Here is a 17,633-nt window from a genome sequence, read left to right as displayed (position 1 = left end):
CTCTGGCAAAAAGCATGACCCACATACTAAGAGCTCCCCTCCTTCCTCCACAGACTGATATTTTACACAGCTGCATAACAACAGCCATCAGCAGCTGAAGCAGGCTGCTACACAGGAGGCAGAGAAAAACAGGGCACATATGCTCCACTGAGCACTTTCGCATCATGAACAGGGCAGCGAAGACCTCCCACACACTCTCTCTCATTGCAGCCAAAATAGTTCAGTTGACCATCTCTAAGAGATTATGAGCAGCCATTTGTTCCAGCTTCCTCATTCCTCAAGTCCTCACCACTAGTCTACTCCACGCTTCCTGTCTTCCCTCAACCCCTCTCCTCTGCTCCTTTTCCATTTTTCTGAGACTTCTTTAAAATCTTTTTTCCTAAAAAAAAAAAATCCACCTATGAATCCAATTGATGCTTCCTCCTGTGTTTCTCCCCTTTTTCCCCAGCTGAAACCTATCTTGGGAGTTGAAAACAGTCTGCTAGTCTGTATTGGCATTGTGCTTACAGCAACGATGCATATTCTGGGCTGACCCTTGTTCTCATTCACAATTTCTTTCCCCTTTTTAAGCTTCATGCTGCAGCATTCTGCTCAAGTTTTGAGACAGCTCCATCCCACAAGATGTGGCCCATATAAGCCTTTAAGTTATTATATAGCTGGTATTTATTTACCGTCACCAAGCAGAGAAGTAGCTTCAGACACAAGCTTTTGAGGCTTTCAGAACCTTCTGCACAAAGCAGCGAGTCCAAGCTCTCCATCAGATTCTAAAGATGAACAATCACATTATTTTAAAGTAAAATTTAATATTAATTGAAATGTTTGTTATAAAAAGCTTTTTGGGAGATTCAAATACAAGAGCATCAATATAAAGCCATGTTCTTCCAGAATCAGTAACTGAGCCATTACTACTGTTACATAGACCATATTCACACCATTGGTTTTCAGCATTGTTTTGTGTTAACTGTATTTTAATGACTGTAGTCATAACATCATGATCATTTTCCAAGAGTCTTCTCCAAATGCATGAAAGATTGTTCTATACACATAACAATAAATTTTATTCACAAAGTAATTCTGAGTTCTACAAATATGACCTTGCTTTTTGCTATTTTACTTAAGGCACCATGAGATTTTTTGTAAGCAATGCACCTCCAATTTAATAGTACATATATTAGTTATGATTAAAAATTAAGTACTATATAGCTGCTTGACAGATACTCATAAATGATTGTTTCCAAACACTGCTACAGGTAATACAGTTATTCTTAAAGGAATAATGTAGTTCTGATATTTAGTAGTAACTTGCCTATTTTCCCCAAATGTACTTCTGTTTGCATACAACAGGAATGCAGCCTTGTCACAGATTACTTTGGCATTTCTGAAAACTCAACATCTTTACAATGAAGAGCATCAAACAAGTTTAAAACAGTACATGTGCTGATGGAAATAAGAACACAGGATATGACTATCAGCTAAAAATTAAGCAAAAGGTATGAGGTTCAATACTAGGTACTAATGACCTGTTACAGCCTTTTCTGGCCTTGAGATTTCCTTATTATAGTGACTGCACAGCATGGAACTAAAGGAAAATAAAGAAAAGTGCTCTGTTATATTACTGACAATGGAGACCCTAAGTGTCTTTGTGCTGCTAGCAGGTAAAGACCTTCAGGACAGCTCTTTTATTAAGTTGCTGGACTATTTCCCCCAAAAGCTGCACCTTTGTAGACACATCTGTCTACAAATCACTGCCCCTGCAACACAGCTGCTGTGCAGACTGCTTCTCTACAATGCCAGGGCCTCACCTTCATACATAGCTCTGCCTTATCAAAACCCACAAGCATGTTGATGATGTCAAACCCAGAAGTGGATTTGTTCTTCTGATGGACACCCCGAATTAATGCACACAGTGTCTGCAAAAAAAAAGGATCAGAAGGTAAGATGTAAGGCAACACCTACAACTGAATAGCAAAACCCACCCTATGACCCTCTCCTACCACTGGCAAAACAAAGATATTTAAATGAATACCACCAGCCCGGAAGTCAGACATACATTTTGTCTGACCTCTCCTCCACCTTTGTTGTTGCAGGATCTTGGATGCTGAAAACTCAAAAAAAATTAGAGAATATATGTCCCTACTTTTCCTGTTTGTTCACCCCTTCATTTTACAGCACTCTAGGGAAAGGTAATCTTACTGCTTCTTCTGTGCAGACCCAGTTTGTACCAGACAGGACCACAATCTTTGAAAATCTAAGTGTGGCTTTAAGGCCAAAAATATTGATCAGGAAATTGCAAGGCAGAAGCAATGTCCAATATATGGACAGACATGCTTCAAGAGTTTTCCAAATTAATTTCATATTTCAAGCATGCCAAAATATACAACGTGGTTTATCACATTATGCCTGTCCATACAGCAGATGCTTTTGCTCTAGAGAGCACAGATTTCTGTTTGGTTACCACACTGCTAAACTAAGTCTGACCAATAAACTGTCTCTTTGTCAAAAAACTAAAAATAAAAGAGGAAAAAATGTCTCCAAGGCTATTAGGCAGCTTAAGTTTTCCTAACTATCTCAGGGGCTTTAAGAACCTTTCCACTAAATGTAAACACCTTCACATTTCTTGTTGCAGGCACTGGATTACTGATTCAAAACAAGTTCTTGGAGATCACTGGCAAAATATAGGTATCCGCACAATATGCATCCAGCAGACGCTCTGGAAAATTTATGGACAGCAAATGTCTCACTTGCCCCAAGAGAGGGAAATGTCTGGGATGACGTTTGTCATCAGGCATCTTTCAGGTCTGTGAAGATGAGAACGAGCAGGAATATAACCACTGCAGTTTTAGACTCCAGCTTAAATTAATCTGTGAGAAGTAATGCATTACAGAAGATGTAAAGCTGGAGACAAGCAGGCTTCAAGGAATCAGCAGATCTCTAGAACCATCAGAAACAAAAGTGCAAGGCAGATATCCTTTTTTTTGTTGCTGTCAGAGACAGGATACTGGGCTACACAAACCTTTGGTCACCATGGCCATTCTTCAGAAAAGAGTGGTTAAGTAAGTTTTATCTTCAGGATCACTTTCCACATGAGCACAGCCTGATTAAGGGAATGCTCTCCCAACTCAAGCTCAGGATGTGTTACCTGCTTCCCATTTAAACTCTCACATAGCACGACTGTAGACTTGAGCCCTTACCTAACTTTTGCCAAGAGTCTGAATACAAGTTTGGGAATTCAGGGCTGGGCTAAACTGTCTATGTAGCTATAGATACAGTATATAATAGCACTCTTTCAAATTAATTTTAAAAAAAATTAAAAATCATTAAAAAATGCAAGATTGTACCTCAGAAATGTAAATTTTCTGGTTTAAATCAACTTTTCCCAGCTTACTGTCTGTCCAATGTCTCCTACAGATGACTTCTCCAAAGTTGAAATTCATATCCTGTATTCCTACAGCTGAGAGAAGCTGAAACAAATGTGCTCACCAAACTGTAAGATCAGCTGGTGAACTAATAACATCAAACATCAAGACTGAGGAGGGGAGTCTCCCGCATAAGACATGGGACAGCACAGCTTTGGTAAGGAGCAACCTGCAGGAAAACAGCTATTAATTCTGAGTGACAATTCTTCACAGCTTCCAGATGTCCAGCAGGGAGTGTCCCCTGCATAAATTTCACACTAACTTCTCCAGAGTTTTATTTCATTTTTGACCCATATGGACATTCAAAAAGGAGGCTGAAATGAGGGAGAACAGGCGAAAGTACAATACAGACAAAGCTACACAGAGTACTCTTGAGCCCCCAGACTGACAGCCTGTAGTGCTAACAAGCCCCTCTTGTCCCCCCCATTGCCACCTGCTTCATCCTGCATCACAAGATCCTCTGGAATTCTGAAACAAGCTACTGTTCTTCAAAGACTAAAAAGACTATGAATGTTTGTAACCTTCACAGACAGTAAGTAGCAACTGCTCTGTAGACACCACTTTTCCTCATAAGCAAAGACACGAGCACAAAATGTTTGATACCAGCAGCAAATATACTGCTGCATCAGAAGCAACCTAACTCTCATCGTGGTACCTGTAATGCATTGACCACTCTGATTGGGTGCTCCTCACCCAGTGCCTGGATGCAGTGCTGAAACAAGCAGTTGATGTTATCTTTTATCTTCATTAACTCTTCCCCATCCAAAGCCTCCAGCTTGCCTTCTAGATATTCCAAGTTGACCTGTCAGGTTAAGAAGCAGTTCATGCATGTTATACAACCACTGACACCTTAGAAACACAAATCCTCAGACTGACAGTCTGCCACTTCGTGGGCAGAGCAGCAGCATCAAACCAGAGGCTGTTGAACTCCCATTACCTTCATGAGAAACAGCTCCTCCCAAAACCTAGGGTTGCATTTACTGGGGTCCTCCGTCTGAAAGGAAAAGGAACAGCCATGAGAGCAAACAAGAAGAAATCATTCAGGCAGATTTTTACGAAAATCATTACCACCAGTAGCTCAGTCAGCATCATCCCACTGGATGACCACGTGGTCTCACAGTATAGAATTCTGTCTACACAGATTCCCAGAAACAGAAGGACAAACTGAAGCAGCTCTCAATTGGGATACCTCTGGGTTTTTTCTGGATTATTTTCTGAGAAATACCTGAAAACCTCTGACTTACTGTAGATCATGTATGGTCCTGGCAGACAAGAGAACAGGGTGACATTAAAGAAGAGAGCAGAATACAGAGAGCTCTGCAAGACAGTAGGAGAGCCTGAAGACTGTGCCTGCACTGTGCAGTCCTTACCTTGGGAAAAGGATCCACAATGCAGAGCCTTCAGCACAAACAAAACAGAGACAATTTAATGCAAGAATTTAGAAAGAAGACATGCTAAAGTCCTTACCGTGAAAATCTCATCATACATCAACACAACTTTCTCCTTCAATGGCTTCTTAGAGGCTGAAGATTTCCGGAGCAGCCCACCTTTCTTCTCTGTTTGGGCCATGCTGTACACCCTGAAGACAGGAATAGACAAAAAAATTTGAACTTTTGTTCAAGGTATATCTGGCCTGCCTCAACCATGAAAGGCTTTTTTACTGCACTGAAATACCAACAGTCTCTCACAATCTTAAAGTAGGGGCTTTGATAACTATACCACGTAAGAAATCAGATCAAAGGTCCCATCTAGTCCTATATTTCGTTTCAAAGAGAGATGCAGAAGTCCAGACACAGGCAGATATAGAATAAGCTCCTTATGGGTAAGTTTTCTTAATTTTTCTCTGCTAGAAACTGATTCCTGATCCAGACCAATGCTGTTTACATCCAGAAAAGTAGGCATTTTTTAAACTCATGGTATGAACTGTGATACTTGTTCTCAAATGGATACCCAGTCCTTTCTGACACTGGTCAAGCCTCTAGGACATCTTGTGACAAAAAGCTCCTGAAACTGTTTGAAAAGTCTTCTCTAATCTGTTTAATCTGCTGCCTACCAAAGCACTTCAAATTCTGCTTTTTCACTGAGGTGGCATCCAACACCAGGAAACATTTGGCTGCAAAGCCTTCCTAAAGCACTCCTGCCACCTTTGCTCATCCCTGCATCTGCACCCTGACATCCCTCAGCTGTGTCAGCTGCTCAACAAATCAAGCCAGAGAAGAACCCCAGCCTCAAAATCATCACATGTGGTTCAGTTTTGGGAGGAGGATGGAGGAACACCGCAGAGAGCTTTGCAGGGATTTTTTTTTTTTTTTAAAGCAGACTGATTTGCGGATCCATATGACAGCAAAGGGTTTTCTAGAAACACCAAGAGGTTTTATTATAATTAATTAGTGTCCCATGCTTACTGGTTATCCTATTAAGAAAAAAAAAAAGGAAGTATCATTATTGAAAAATAAGCTGTTACAAAAAAGTAACAGCCATAGCTGTAGTCCTGAACTTTCTGTGACCATCAACTCATTCCAGGGGCTCAGAATCAGAATGCATGACTTGCCATGTACTCTCAACCTCATGTCTGATGCTACAAAGCACATCACCACTCTGACCTTGCAAATACACATTCATCTGCAATCACAGATTTTTCTGGCAAGCATCACAGCTTTAGCACTGCTCTAACCTCCTCTATCACTGCAGCACTGTCAGAGGTACTTAGCAGAAAGGAAAAGCCATCCCTTCTCATATCCCTGAACTCCCAACCTTTCTCCCCTACCGCCAAAGGTAGTTACGCACATGGCAGCAGCATACCTAAGGCAAAGGCTTGACTTAAGTTATGCTCCAGAGAAACATGGGCAGGCTCTTGTGGTAGCTACAATCAGCCACGCTAAATTATACATAGAGAGGGAAGTTCACTGCAGTCAGCATCTAAGACCCCAGAGCTTTCTGAGCTGGCAGCCACAGAGGCAGCTTTGGATTTACCCTCCACTTCAGACTGCCTGAACCCTTTCCACAACCACAGCACGTTTAGATCTTTCTTCCCCTCAAAGAACAAGTTCCAGCAACAACCAGTTCCAGATCTCTTCTACATTCTTTCCACTGCAGACAGCTTTTGATTGTCTTAAACTACAACTATGTTCTCAGCTAGGGCTCCCAGAGTCAGTTATTCAGACATCCATCCCTGGAGCCATAAATTTCCAGTTCAAAGCAGCATGAAAACACCTTTGGGCCTGGGGAAACAATGCCGCTGCAAAAGACCCTACCCCAAGTGTGAAAGGAAGGAGCTTTGCTGGGTGGGAAAGCAGAGGGTAGGACAAAGAGCGGCGGATCTTACACCTGAAAAGCTGATTAATATAGAAAGGTGGAAAGGTGTTCTGTCCTCCTGCTAGACAGGGAATATGCACAGCTGGCTGGTTAAAGGCTGCTTGTGTGCTGGGGTGAGAATGGAAACAGCCCCAAGACATATTGACAGAAGCAAGCTTAGCAACTACTGCCCCATAACTTTCTGTAAACACTGAGATTATGCCTGTAGCCTAGTAGGTCTATATATCCAATTAAAATGGAAAAAGGTTTCACTGTAACAAATGAGAAAGAAAACATTATTCAATCATCTTGAAAGCTTCTCTTTCATAGACTGCATTATTTTTAAACTGTCATGGGAAATAAGACATTATTCTAATTAGAACCATCATTAGAAACAGAGAAATCTATTAACAACCAAATCAAGAACAGTGTCACTTTTAGCCCAGCAATACAAATCTTACCCAAGATTGCACAAAACAATTTCTAAACTAGAATTGTAAGTTTCTGAACCTAAAGCAGCTGCCAGCCCCAGCATATAAACACATCCATCAGCATGCTTCTAATTGAATTACAGCTAACGAATCCCAATGTCAAAACTAATAAATTAACTCTCAGTGCTTATAGGTCAGCATTCTCACATCAAATGTGTAAGTGAATGGCAGAGGATCAATATGCTCTGCTTAGTCCCTGGATGTTGAGAGCTGCATTTTAACACTTTTCCTACATTTCCAGAAAGATAGAAAAATCTAAATCCCACAAAACACAAAGGCTTGATGCTGGGTGAGCACCAGAGGGATTGTATGATCATGTGAAATATCTAGTCTCTGTCAAAATGGGACTCAGGATTCATATTCTCTCAACCGAAGCTGTACAGAGCATGTACAAAGAAGACTGCTAGAGGCAAGGATTAAATAGTGTTCTTGTTTATAATTTGTTGTTCTACAAATGAGCATATGGAGGAGCAAGGGGAGAAAAGCAAAAGTCACCTTTCATGCCAATACTTTACTAGGCTGTGGTTGTTTCATGACCTATGATGATCCAGCTGTACAAATGGCTTTTTCTTTTCACTTTATGCAGTTGCATTTTCTAGATATCATAAAGACAGAAACAGGAAACTGCATTTTGCTAATGGGGACCTAGGCAGCTGCAGAAAACAACAGTTAAATGCACAAAACATTTATAAATAAGTTGTAGAGGTGTCAAATTATCAGGATGACATGACAGCTTATGAAAACAATGACACTGAATACAGTTAACAATTATCCTTTAAACACATCACATTTAAAAAGCATCAGTGCATTTTCCACATTTTAGGTTCAAATGGATAATTTATTCTGTCAATAGGTCAGTCCCATTAACACATGCTGCTAAGTGAATGCTGCTGTAGTCACTGCACCGGAGAACTACCCCTCAGGGCCAAGAGAAGCACATGCATGTGGATTTTTAGAACAGCAAGTCCTTTGCTGTGCAGCAGAAGATCCAAGATGCTTCATCTGGAACTAAAAGAAACCTCCACAGAGCACGAGTCTTGGCAGCTGAAAGGCAGGAAGATAAAAGCCATGGCAGACAGAAGTTCAGGCAGGCTCTTGCTTTATCTATCATCAACCCCGGGATCAGCTGATCCAGTCAGGAAGAAAGGGATGAGCACATCCAGCCATCCATTTAATTCCAGAACTCATAGCAGACATTCCACACAAACATGCAACATTCTGACGAACACATCTCTGTTAGCTTTGCATTAGAATATCCACAGGAAAAATGAACCTGACATTTTGAGTCTGAGGTTTACTCAGACTTGTGTACGCTGAAAATTGTGGCTGCTCCACATTGTCAGTCTGCTCTCATACAGACTACTTCTTATTCCATAGATCATATTATAATAGCAAAAATACTGCTGTAGAGAACATAACACTAATGAACATCTACATTATAATGACATCAGGATCTAAAACTTGTGACTTCTGTAATCTTGCATGCAGCCCGTCAAGCACTGTATTTTGCATTTAATTGCCTCTGATAAACCTGAAAGTTTTCAAGATTACAATTGCCTGTACACAACCCCCACATACAACCAAATATGAATAAGTGTATTTTTTTCCACTGTAGACCCCTCAAAAAAATATAGTGTAACACTTCTTGGCTAAATAAAAATAAAACAGATGACATAAAATGGTATTGTCACATATTGACTTACTCGGCAAACTATTTACTCCCTATCTCAAAAAGGTAGTGCAAATGATGTGATCTATATGTTTGTTAATGCCAAAGCCCTAGACCTCAATATTTATAAAGACTCTAAATAAGAGCTGAGATACTTTTGCTTTTAGAATCAAATATCCCTTGCCTTGCCACTGCTACTAATATTACACTAACTTGTTTCAACATTTCAAGGCTAGTAATTGCCCACACCACCAACCACACGCACATGGGACACACTGTGATCACACCTTGCCTTTCCCCATATTTAGCAGGTATATTACCTCGGGTCTAAAGGAAAGTTCTCAAAAATTATCTCAATCATGCAAGAGATAGGGATAAACCCCTGCTAAAAGATAGCCTATAGCTTCTAAAGCAACACATTATAAGCCAAGTAGTCATTACACTCTTCAGTGAAGTTCCAGGAAAACCCTGCACTTAATCCACACAATGAATCTGCAGAAAGCAATGGACAATCTGCACCCAGTACAAGACTTTATGGATCCCAACACACAGACAGTGCCTTGACCCAGTTCAAGCTCCAGTACTAAAATGCCCAGGACCACTAGCAAAAACAGAAAGAGGAGGAACACGCTGGACTAGATTTTCTCAAGGCTTTAGCAATCATCACAACCAAATTCCTGCTGTAAGCCCTCCTGCAGCTTGTTCTCTGCCAACTCGTGTTGGTGGTTACAGTTTGTGCTAGTACATCCAAGCTGCTTTTATATTTCATCCATTCTTTATAAACTTTATTTGTATATTGTCCACTGGAATAAAAACTGCTCAGACTGTACCTTCCTTTACAACTGTAAGGTGCCCAGCCCACCAAGGGAAACTGTAACACAGCACACAAGCTTGGATCCATCTGGCAGAATTTCCAGAGGCCTTCATGCAGCATATGACAAGAAACATATTCTGAGGGTGTGCTGATGACAAAAACCCACACAGATTCTACTTCTTTTTCTGCAATACCAAGCAACGTAGTCTCCAGCACAGTCCCAGTATAGGCATTTTTACTAACAAGTCCTTCCATCCTGCTCAGAGCAGGACCAGTCTATGTGCTTCTACATAGTCCTATCTAAAGTTACACCACTACTGACCTACTTTTCCCCCCTCAAAAAACAGGAAAAGCAGCTTCCTAATGCAGATACAGCCACAAACTACCTTCCACAAGGCCTGATTTAGCCATGATATAAAAGAATAATATCCAAGCTACATTTTTAACACTTCATCCACAACTGGCTTTCATTTCTCTCTGTCCAGTCAAAGTAACACTGAATCCATCAACTTCACACCATCAACTAGTTAAGCTTCTTCCTCTCAAGTCCATCTAGACAAGTGTCACATGCTTCCCCCTCCATCTGTTCACACCATTTTTCCAAATAATCTTTTTCATTTCATCACACTTCCTGTCCACATGCCTGGCCACAATGCCCAGCTCTCTCATGTCAGAAAGTCTCTGGGTTTTCACTTCTCAAGCCCTTCAGAATCCTGTTTTACTATTAAATACGCCACACTGCCTCTATACTCCCACCTAAAAGCTCATGCCACTCAAAGACCTTTTCAGAGGTCTTCCTTCTGAAGAAAAACATTCTCCCTGTAACCTTCCCCTGCTCCTTTCCCATAGCTTCAGCTGTTGGTGTGGATCCAAGGCCCATACTGAATACAGCACAGCTACATGACCTTGGCCCCAACTTCTGAGGAAGCTGCTATGTTTTAAGAAGCTGCACAGCAGAGCCACACCAAGATAAGCAAGGCTAAACTTCAGAGAGGTAACATTTTTGAGATACGGGCCATTACTAGCACAAGCACTCAGGAGGAAAAACACAAACATGAAAAGGTATAAGTCCTAAAACAAAACAAACCAAAAAAAACCCCTACAAAAAACCAAACCAACCACCAGGGAGCCAGAATACAGTAACTCAGCAACTCTGAGCAGCAGAGGCCGACCCTTCCCCTCCTGAGAGATGTCTGCGTGGCTGCCTGGTGTGTTAGCAGGGGTGGTGAGCAGATGAATGCTTACCTAGCAGCTCATTAAAGCCCATTTCTTTTGTGCATGCTAGCCAGTAACTGTTTAACATTTTTATGGTATATACCCCGCCTGCAGAGTCTCTTTGCACACAGCAAAAAGTGCCCTTAGTGACACAGACAGAGGATTACGCTATTATTTTTGGACAACCAAACTGATGTTCGTTTTCCCCTACTGCAATTCCTCTTTACCAATTTTTGTCACACTTCCTACTAGAGCCCAAACAGCTGGTGAACTGCAATCACCACATATCGCAAGGATCCAAATTATCTTATTGCTTTGCATATTCCACCCACCTGCTCAGCCCTAATTGGCTCTCATAATACATTCAGATTACAGTCTCTGCTTAAGAGCAAACTTTCTTGCAGTGATGCATGCAACAGGGTTTTAACAGAGGCTGCAAGCTTCCTTATGTAGCGAGCTGCCTCTGCCTTCAGCACCATATCCACAAGTTCCCGCTCCCTTCCCATTGTTTGCTGCCTCCCTTTGCTTTACCGATACAAGCACTCGTGGGACCACGAGGCAGAGCAGATGACGAGAATTATCAACGATCAAAGAATATGCCCTGCTCACTCTTTTTCTGGAAGGAGTTATCTTGAACCCTGACCGTTCAAGCAGCCAGTGGGCGCAGTGGCCCAGAAGCAGCTGCACCAGCACAGCCGAGGGGCCGGGCGACCCCAGCCCGCCGCCACAGGCTCGCCCAGCGCGGTTACCGGTAACGGCAGCACTGCGGGCGGGCGGGCGAGGGAAAGAGCCACTCCTGAGGCAACAGACTTGTAGAAACTGCTCCCAAGGCTCCAGGGGGCGGCCAGGCCTCACGCCGGCCAGGGTGGGCGGCCAGGGGCCCTGACACAGCCCGGGCTCGCCGCCCTGCGGAAGGCAAAGCGGGCTTCACACACACCCCCCGAGCCCTTCGGCGGGGCGCCGCCAGCACCGGCTGCCCCAAGGCCGGGGGAGGCGCCCCCAACGGCCCTGAGAGCGGGGCCTGCGGGACACTCCGACGGGACGGGCGGGGCGGCGGGGCGGGCCCCGCCGCCGGGAGACGGTGCCCGGCGAGGCCCCTCGCGGCGGACAGCATCCCCGCCCCACGGAGATCACCGCCGGGCGGCAGAGCCACAGGGGCCGGGCCGGGCGCTGAGGAGGGGCGCCGGGGGGCGGGCCGGCCCAGCCACGGGGAGGGGGGGGGGGGAGCAGCGGCCCCCCCGAACCCCGCACTTACCTGCGGGCGAGCCGTTCCCCTTCCCACTGCGCAGGCGCCGCCGGCCGCGCTACGCATGCGCCTCGAGGGGCCCGCGCCGCGCGGTCCTAGCGCCGCCGGCGCTCGGGGTGGGCGGGGCGCTGTCAGCGCCGGGCCTCGCCGCCTGCCGGTTACCCGGGCGGCTCCGCGTCCCGGCGGCAGCCGCAGGCGGGGCGGGCAAGGGCAGCGGCGGGGAGACTTCTTCCTGGGCCGGACGGAGCTCGCCGCTTTGCGGGGAGGCTGACACACCCACCCTCGCCCGGTAAAAAATGGCCCCTCCACCTGCGAGGCCCCGCGGGCCACCCCCGAGCCGCAGCCCCGCCACCCTCCCCGCACTGGCGACGGAAGTAGGAGTGGGGCGGCCCGGCGCGGCGCGGCCCCGCCCGGAAGCCCGGCGCCTCGTGACTGCGCAGCGCCGTGTCGTGCCCAGCCGCCAGCGGCCCGGCCCCGGCGGAGGGGCGGCGCGACCCGGCCCGGCAGGCGGCCGGCGCGGCAGGTAGGCCCCGCGGGTGCCTGGGGGCGGGGAGGCAGCGGGGGGTCCCCTGGGGCGGCGGTGGGAGCCGGGGGGGGGGCAGGGGTTGCGGCAGGTCCCGCGGGGCCGGGGGGCTGGTATCTCGCCGGGGGAGGAGGGTGCCGGGGGGTCCCCCGGGGTCGGGGCGCGGCGGGGGGCTGGGTCGGGGCGGCAGCGGGGCTCCGTGCCCCTGCTCGCCCTGGCGCATGTTCCCGGTGCGCAGGGCGGGCGCCCCAGGATGAAGCGGGCCGGGACGCTGCGGCAGGTCTCCGACTTGAGTGACTTCAGCCGCGGGCACCGGCTGCGGGAGCTGCTGTGCCAGGGGGAAGCGCCCAGCCGCGTCCTGTCGAGCCCCGACGGGCAGCACCTTCTGGTCCTGCAGAAGAACCGGCCGCCCCCCCTGCCCCGCGTGGTGGCCTTCCAGCGCCACGGCATCGCTGGGGCCGACCTGGAGAGGAACTGGCAGCTGCCCCAGCCGGCCCTCGTGGGAGCGCTCTTCCTGCAGAGCCCCGTGACACCGGGCTCCTGGGTGCTGGCCGTTGTGTGGGAGCATGGCCGGACCGAGGTCTGGCATTTCGTGGTGGCTGTGGGCTGGCAGCTGCTGCAGACGCTGTTGCTGTGCCAGGGTGCCCGGGCACGAATCGTCTCCTTGTGCAGCCAGGGAGCCAGCCTGGTGTGGTGTGAGGAGAGGCCTCCCCTGGACGCCCACGGGGACTCGAGCAAGTGTGCCTTCAGGTTCTGCGTCTGCACCCGAGCTCTGGAGGTGGGGGAGCAAGGTGTGCGGCTGGGCACCGTGAGCATAGTCCTGCACAACAGCCCTGAGTACCAGGTCCTGGCCTCCCCCCAGCACATCTTCCTGGTGCCTGCTGCTGCTGGTTTTGCTACCACTTCAAAATTTCTCCTCATCTGGCATCCTGAGAAGGCAAAGCTTACCATCACAGCCCCCTCTGCAGGCTTCGTCCACAGCAAGGTGCTGCGCTCCAGCAATGAGTCAGACTTCAGGAAGCTCCTGCTTGGTTCTGTGGGTCTTCTCTCAGGTTTGGCACCTTTGGACATTCACACCTCTGCTGTGTCTAACACTGGGGGTCTGCTGCTGGTGAGCGGAAAGGGTGCTGTGAACATGGTGGAGCCAGATGGGACACAGAGGCGTATCTTTACCGTAGAGGGGGGGGCCCCGACCCAAGGAAGCCCTGTCCCACTGAAGACCTTTGGCGGCATCCTGGCCTGCGTGCTGTCTGGCGTCCTGTACCTCGTCGACCAGAGCAGTGGAAGGGTCATAGAAAAGAAAATCCTGAGCATGAAAGAGGTCCATTTCCTGGAGTCCCCGGGAGAGGAGGACAGCATCCAGCTCCTCACTCAAACTGGCATTTACAGCTTTAGCTTTTCCAAACCTGAGGACAGCAGCACACCTGAGCTGTGCCTGGTGGAGATGGTGTTTGAGGAGGCCTGCAGATACTACCAGAGGAGGAGCCTCAGCAGCTCCAAGCTGACTGTGGAGAAGCTGAAGAAAGGTGGTGTGTTCCAGGCTCCTGTGGTCCTCACTACCATCCTGCAACACAGTCTCTGCGAGAAGCAGAAGCCAGCCCAAGGCCTCCAAGACACTTACACCAAGCTGTTGAGCACAATGTGCCTGGAGCTACAGAGCTACATGAGCCTGGAGCTCCTCAAGACCTGTGTGGTATGTGCCCCAGAGAGTGAGGTGGAAAGCTACTGCAAGGAACTGGTGGAGCAGGAGGTCAGCCGCATTTTGCATTCTGACATGGACAAGGACAACTTGGTGTACCTGAACTCCATCTTTACCTCCTTCCCCAAGGCTGCCTGGAAGGCCACGAGGAGCTGCCTGCAGCTGCAGCAAAATGGGGATGGCCTCTTGGTAGCCAGGGCCACTCCGGAGGTGTGGAAGAAGGTCCTGGGAGGGCCGCAGCAGGAGGAGGTGGGTCAGAATGGGGTGGTCCCACTCTTTGAGCTCATTTGTGCCTCCTTCCTGAGGTTCAAACCCAAGTGGCTGCCAAGTTTTGTGGAGCTGACCCAGCAGTACGCCAGCATCTCTTGGGCATATGGCAATAAGGAGGGCCCAGAGGGCCGGGTGCCACTGTACAAGAGAGCACTGGGAGTACTGGCCAGGAAGAACAAGCGCAGCGAGGCAGATGATGAGATGGAGCTCGAACTGCTGCTCTGCAGCAAGAGGCCTAAGGCCGTGCTGCAAGCTCTGCACCTTCTCATTCGTCTGAAGCGGTGGCAGCGGGTGGTGGAGGTGGCAGAGAAGTTCTCCAAGCTCAGCCCCTTGCTTAACAAGGAGATATTCACCACGCTGCTGGCAGAGTTTGCCCAGCACCGGGAGCTGGACCCTTATCTGGACATTCTGTGGCCACTGTGCCCTGCTGAGCTGACTGCCTCAGGCATCCTCACCGTGGTCCTGCAGCACCTCCCTCACTCGCAGGAGGACCCAGTGCCCTTCTCCAGCGAGGGGAACCATCTGACTGTAGGCTTGCTTAAGCCGCTGCTGCAAAGAGTTATGCAGCGTCCCTGCATTCAGGATGAGATATACTCAGACGCCTTGCAAAGTCCCACCTTCCCCCCACCTGCCCCACCCCGAGAGCACAAGATCCCCTCAAAAGCAGCGGCTGATGATGCCCCTCAGCCGCCCACAGCCAGGACTTCCTCACCCTCGGCACTGGTACAGAGTGACATTGTGTGAAGGGGGGAAGCACAACAGGATCCTGAGTCTTGGGTGCATGAGGAGGGGAAAGCCGCATCCACCCCAGGAAATCCTGCCCTGCCTGGCAGTACAGAAGCGTGCTCCTTTCTGAAGCCTCGCTGCAGCAGCATCTCAAAGAGTCCATCGGGTGCCTGGGGTTGGGTGATCTCATCTGGAGCCAGGGCAGGCTTTCTGGCTATTTCTAGGAAGTGCAATTTCATGTGCCCCAGTGGAGGAGCAAATGCCGGGTGCGTTTGCAGATGAAAGCGCTGGCTGCACGACAAGACTACAGAACTGCTCCCTGCCCACAGCACTTTGGTTTTTGTTTGCTTGGTTCCTTTATAACTTCACTTCTGCTTCCCTCATTCTCTGGGCCTGGTGGTGGAGTGGTGGGCAGGGACACACACAGTCTTTCCCTCCTGCCATTCTCTGCTCAGCAGGTTGGGTGGTGCCTTCAAACTCTGCCTGGGAGAAACAGGGCACGTTTCTTGCAGTGGGGTCAGCAAGTCCTGCTGCTTTGGGCTCAGATGCTAAACGCCAGCGTGGTGCTCCGCGGTACTGGGGGTCCCAGCATGCGCTGGCAGCCGCAGCACTCTGCGAACTGTCTCGCTGCAATTCCTCTGGGATCAGTCCTGTAGCTGTGACTGATTGCAGCTACTTAGCTGAAGAGAGCAGCCTAATTCCCTTATCTCTCTATCCCAGACGGTACCCAAACTCTCTTCTGATCTGAGAAGCTGGCAGCAGCCTGTGCAAGCTTGGTGCTGGCCCTGCCTCTCCCTTTCCTTTGTGGAAGCTTAGATTATGCTGCAGGACACCCGGGGCCCTGTGTTCCCATCTCCTCTACCTTTGCCCTTTGCACACAAAGGGGCTTTGTCAGGGTTGTCTGGCTCATATTGTGCCTCTGTTTGCAGTCAGTGTAACTTGAGAGCGGTTTTGCAGGAAAATTCAGGTTCCAGCCTCTCCCTCTGGTGCTCACTCTCTGGCCCCCTCCTCCAGGAGGGAGACCCTGGCTGTGGCTTTGCCCCTGCATTCCAGGCTGTGGTGTGAAGGAGCTGTCTCTTGCCTTGCTGGACAGGCAGAGCCTGGCTGGGATGGGGTAGATTCACCTGCATTAGTCCTCTTGAGAGTGGGGTTAAGTGTGGAAGACAGACTCCTTTTAAAAATAAAGGTTCCTCAAGCAGCGCTGGGACAGTGGTGGATGTTGTGAGGATGCACACCCTCAGGAGAGCAGTTTCATTTTGCTTCTGGTGAAAAGTGGCCAAGTTCAGCTCACTGGTACTGGCCAGTGTGGTTCACTGCTGGTACGTGCTGGGAGTGGAGGTCGAGCTGTACCCAAACAGCCTGTTCCCTCTGTTGTACTCGGCTCCTTACCGCTATGAAGCCATGGAGGCAGGAGTGGGTGTGCCACAGAAGTGCCATCCAGGCAGTGCATGGTTGTGGCTGGGCCCAAGATAGAGTTGAGGAAGAAAGAACTATTTCTCAAGAGCCGCAACTTGTCCCTTTGTTCCTGGCTGGAAAACCAGCAACAGGGAGTACCAGGCTGGCCACTGGTGGGAGCCTGCTGCCCCAGGCACACAGTGGCACAGCTGCTGTTGGAGGGATCCTGGTTTATCAAACCACTGCAAAGATGTAGGAGGGCCTCCCCTAGACAAGGGCTCGGCTGCGGCAAGTCTCTGTGGTGGAAAAAAGCCTGGCAAGAGGAAGAGGAACTGCCGTAACGGTTCTTTAGAGGCTGGCTGGCTATTGACGAGAACTTCCTTATGGGCCTTGTGCTGTGGCCATAGGGTGCTGCGAGTTTCCCTCCTGTGCAAGGGAGGTGGATTCTGGCAGCTGCCGCTCACGTGAGCAGAGGGAGCCTGGCCTGCCAGGAGAGCCAGCAGCAGCCACGGTGGGTATTTTGCAATGAGCCCTCCTCACCTCTTCCCTGAGCAGCTGCTGGCTCTACCTGATGCTACTCTCACCTGCCTCCTAAGGCTGCTCAGGAGGAGGATGGACCCAGCCACTCTCAGAGCCATGGCTCCAGGGACTGGGATGCTGCCGTGGAGCAGCACTGAATGGGGAGATACTGAGAGCAGGCCTCACGCCTTGGCAAAGGCTGTGGCAGTAATTTGCAGGGAGATTTTCAGTGCCAGGGCTGGGTTTTGATACAGGTGGCCACGGTGCCACAGCAAACAGGGTGGGTCAAGCTCCCTACCTTCCAGTGCCAGCTCTGCAGAGAAAAGGCTGTGGCTGGAGGCTGAGCAGAGAAGGGA

The 17,633-nt window shown here is 48.9% G+C and overlaps 2 protein-coding genes across 6 annotated transcripts in view; one reads left to right on the top strand and one right to left on the bottom strand.

Moving 5' to 3' along the window:
• The window catches only part of ARMH3 (armadillo like helical domain containing 3), a 128,719-nt gene extending 116,451 nt beyond the window's left edge, over nucleotides 1–12,268 (bottom strand). For 3 of the 5 annotated variants that reach the window (XM_037400589.1, XM_037400591.1, XM_037400590.1), the window contains exons 1-5: nucleotides 4,884–4,995; nucleotides 4,354–4,410; nucleotides 4,072–4,218; nucleotides 1,803–1,910; nucleotides 672–764 (exon numbers count right to left, since the gene is read on the bottom strand). In XM_037400589.1, coding sequence (XP_037256486.1) covers nucleotides 672–764; nucleotides 1,803–1,910; nucleotides 4,072–4,218; nucleotides 4,354–4,410; nucleotides 4,884–4,985 — 507 coding nt within the window. In that variant the 5' untranslated portion in view covers nucleotides 4,986–4,995. Of the gene's footprint in view, nucleotides 1–671; nucleotides 765–1,802; nucleotides 1,911–3,480; nucleotides 3,506–4,071; nucleotides 4,219–4,353; nucleotides 4,411–4,883; nucleotides 4,996–12,154 lie in introns of those variants that run through there. The other 2 variants (XM_037400592.1, XM_037400593.1) reach the window with 2 other exon arrangements.
• Nucleotides 12,269–12,571: 303 nt separating this feature from the next.
• On the top strand, nucleotides 12,572–16,866 carry HPS6 (HPS6 biogenesis of lysosomal organelles complex 2 subunit 3). Its single transcript, XM_037400585.1, has 2 exons — nucleotides 12,572–12,668; nucleotides 12,907–16,866. The coding sequence occupies exon 2, from the start codon at nucleotides 12,922–12,924 to the stop codon at nucleotides 15,379–15,381; it is 2,460 nt and encodes an 819-aa protein (XP_037256482.1). The 5' UTR covers nucleotides 12,572–12,668; nucleotides 12,907–12,921; the 3' UTR covers nucleotides 15,382–16,866.
• The last annotated feature ends 767 nt before the right edge of the window (nucleotides 16,867–17,633 follow it).

This window comes from Falco rusticolus, chromosome 9, assembly GCF_015220075.1.
Source record: "Falco rusticolus isolate bFalRus1 chromosome 9, bFalRus1.pri, whole genome shotgun sequence".
Taxonomy (NCBI): Eukaryota; Metazoa; Chordata; class Aves; order Falconiformes; family Falconidae; genus Falco; species Falco rusticolus.
The sequence above is the reverse complement of the archived record's forward strand: the minus strand, read 5'-3'. Positions and strand labels throughout refer to the sequence as shown.

Bases quoted from the DNA above. Each gene is read 5' to 3' on its own strand.
- HPS6 (XM_037400585.1), top strand. From the start codon at position 12,922: ATGAAGCGGGCCGGGACGCTGCGGCAGGTCTCCGACTTGAGTGACTTC.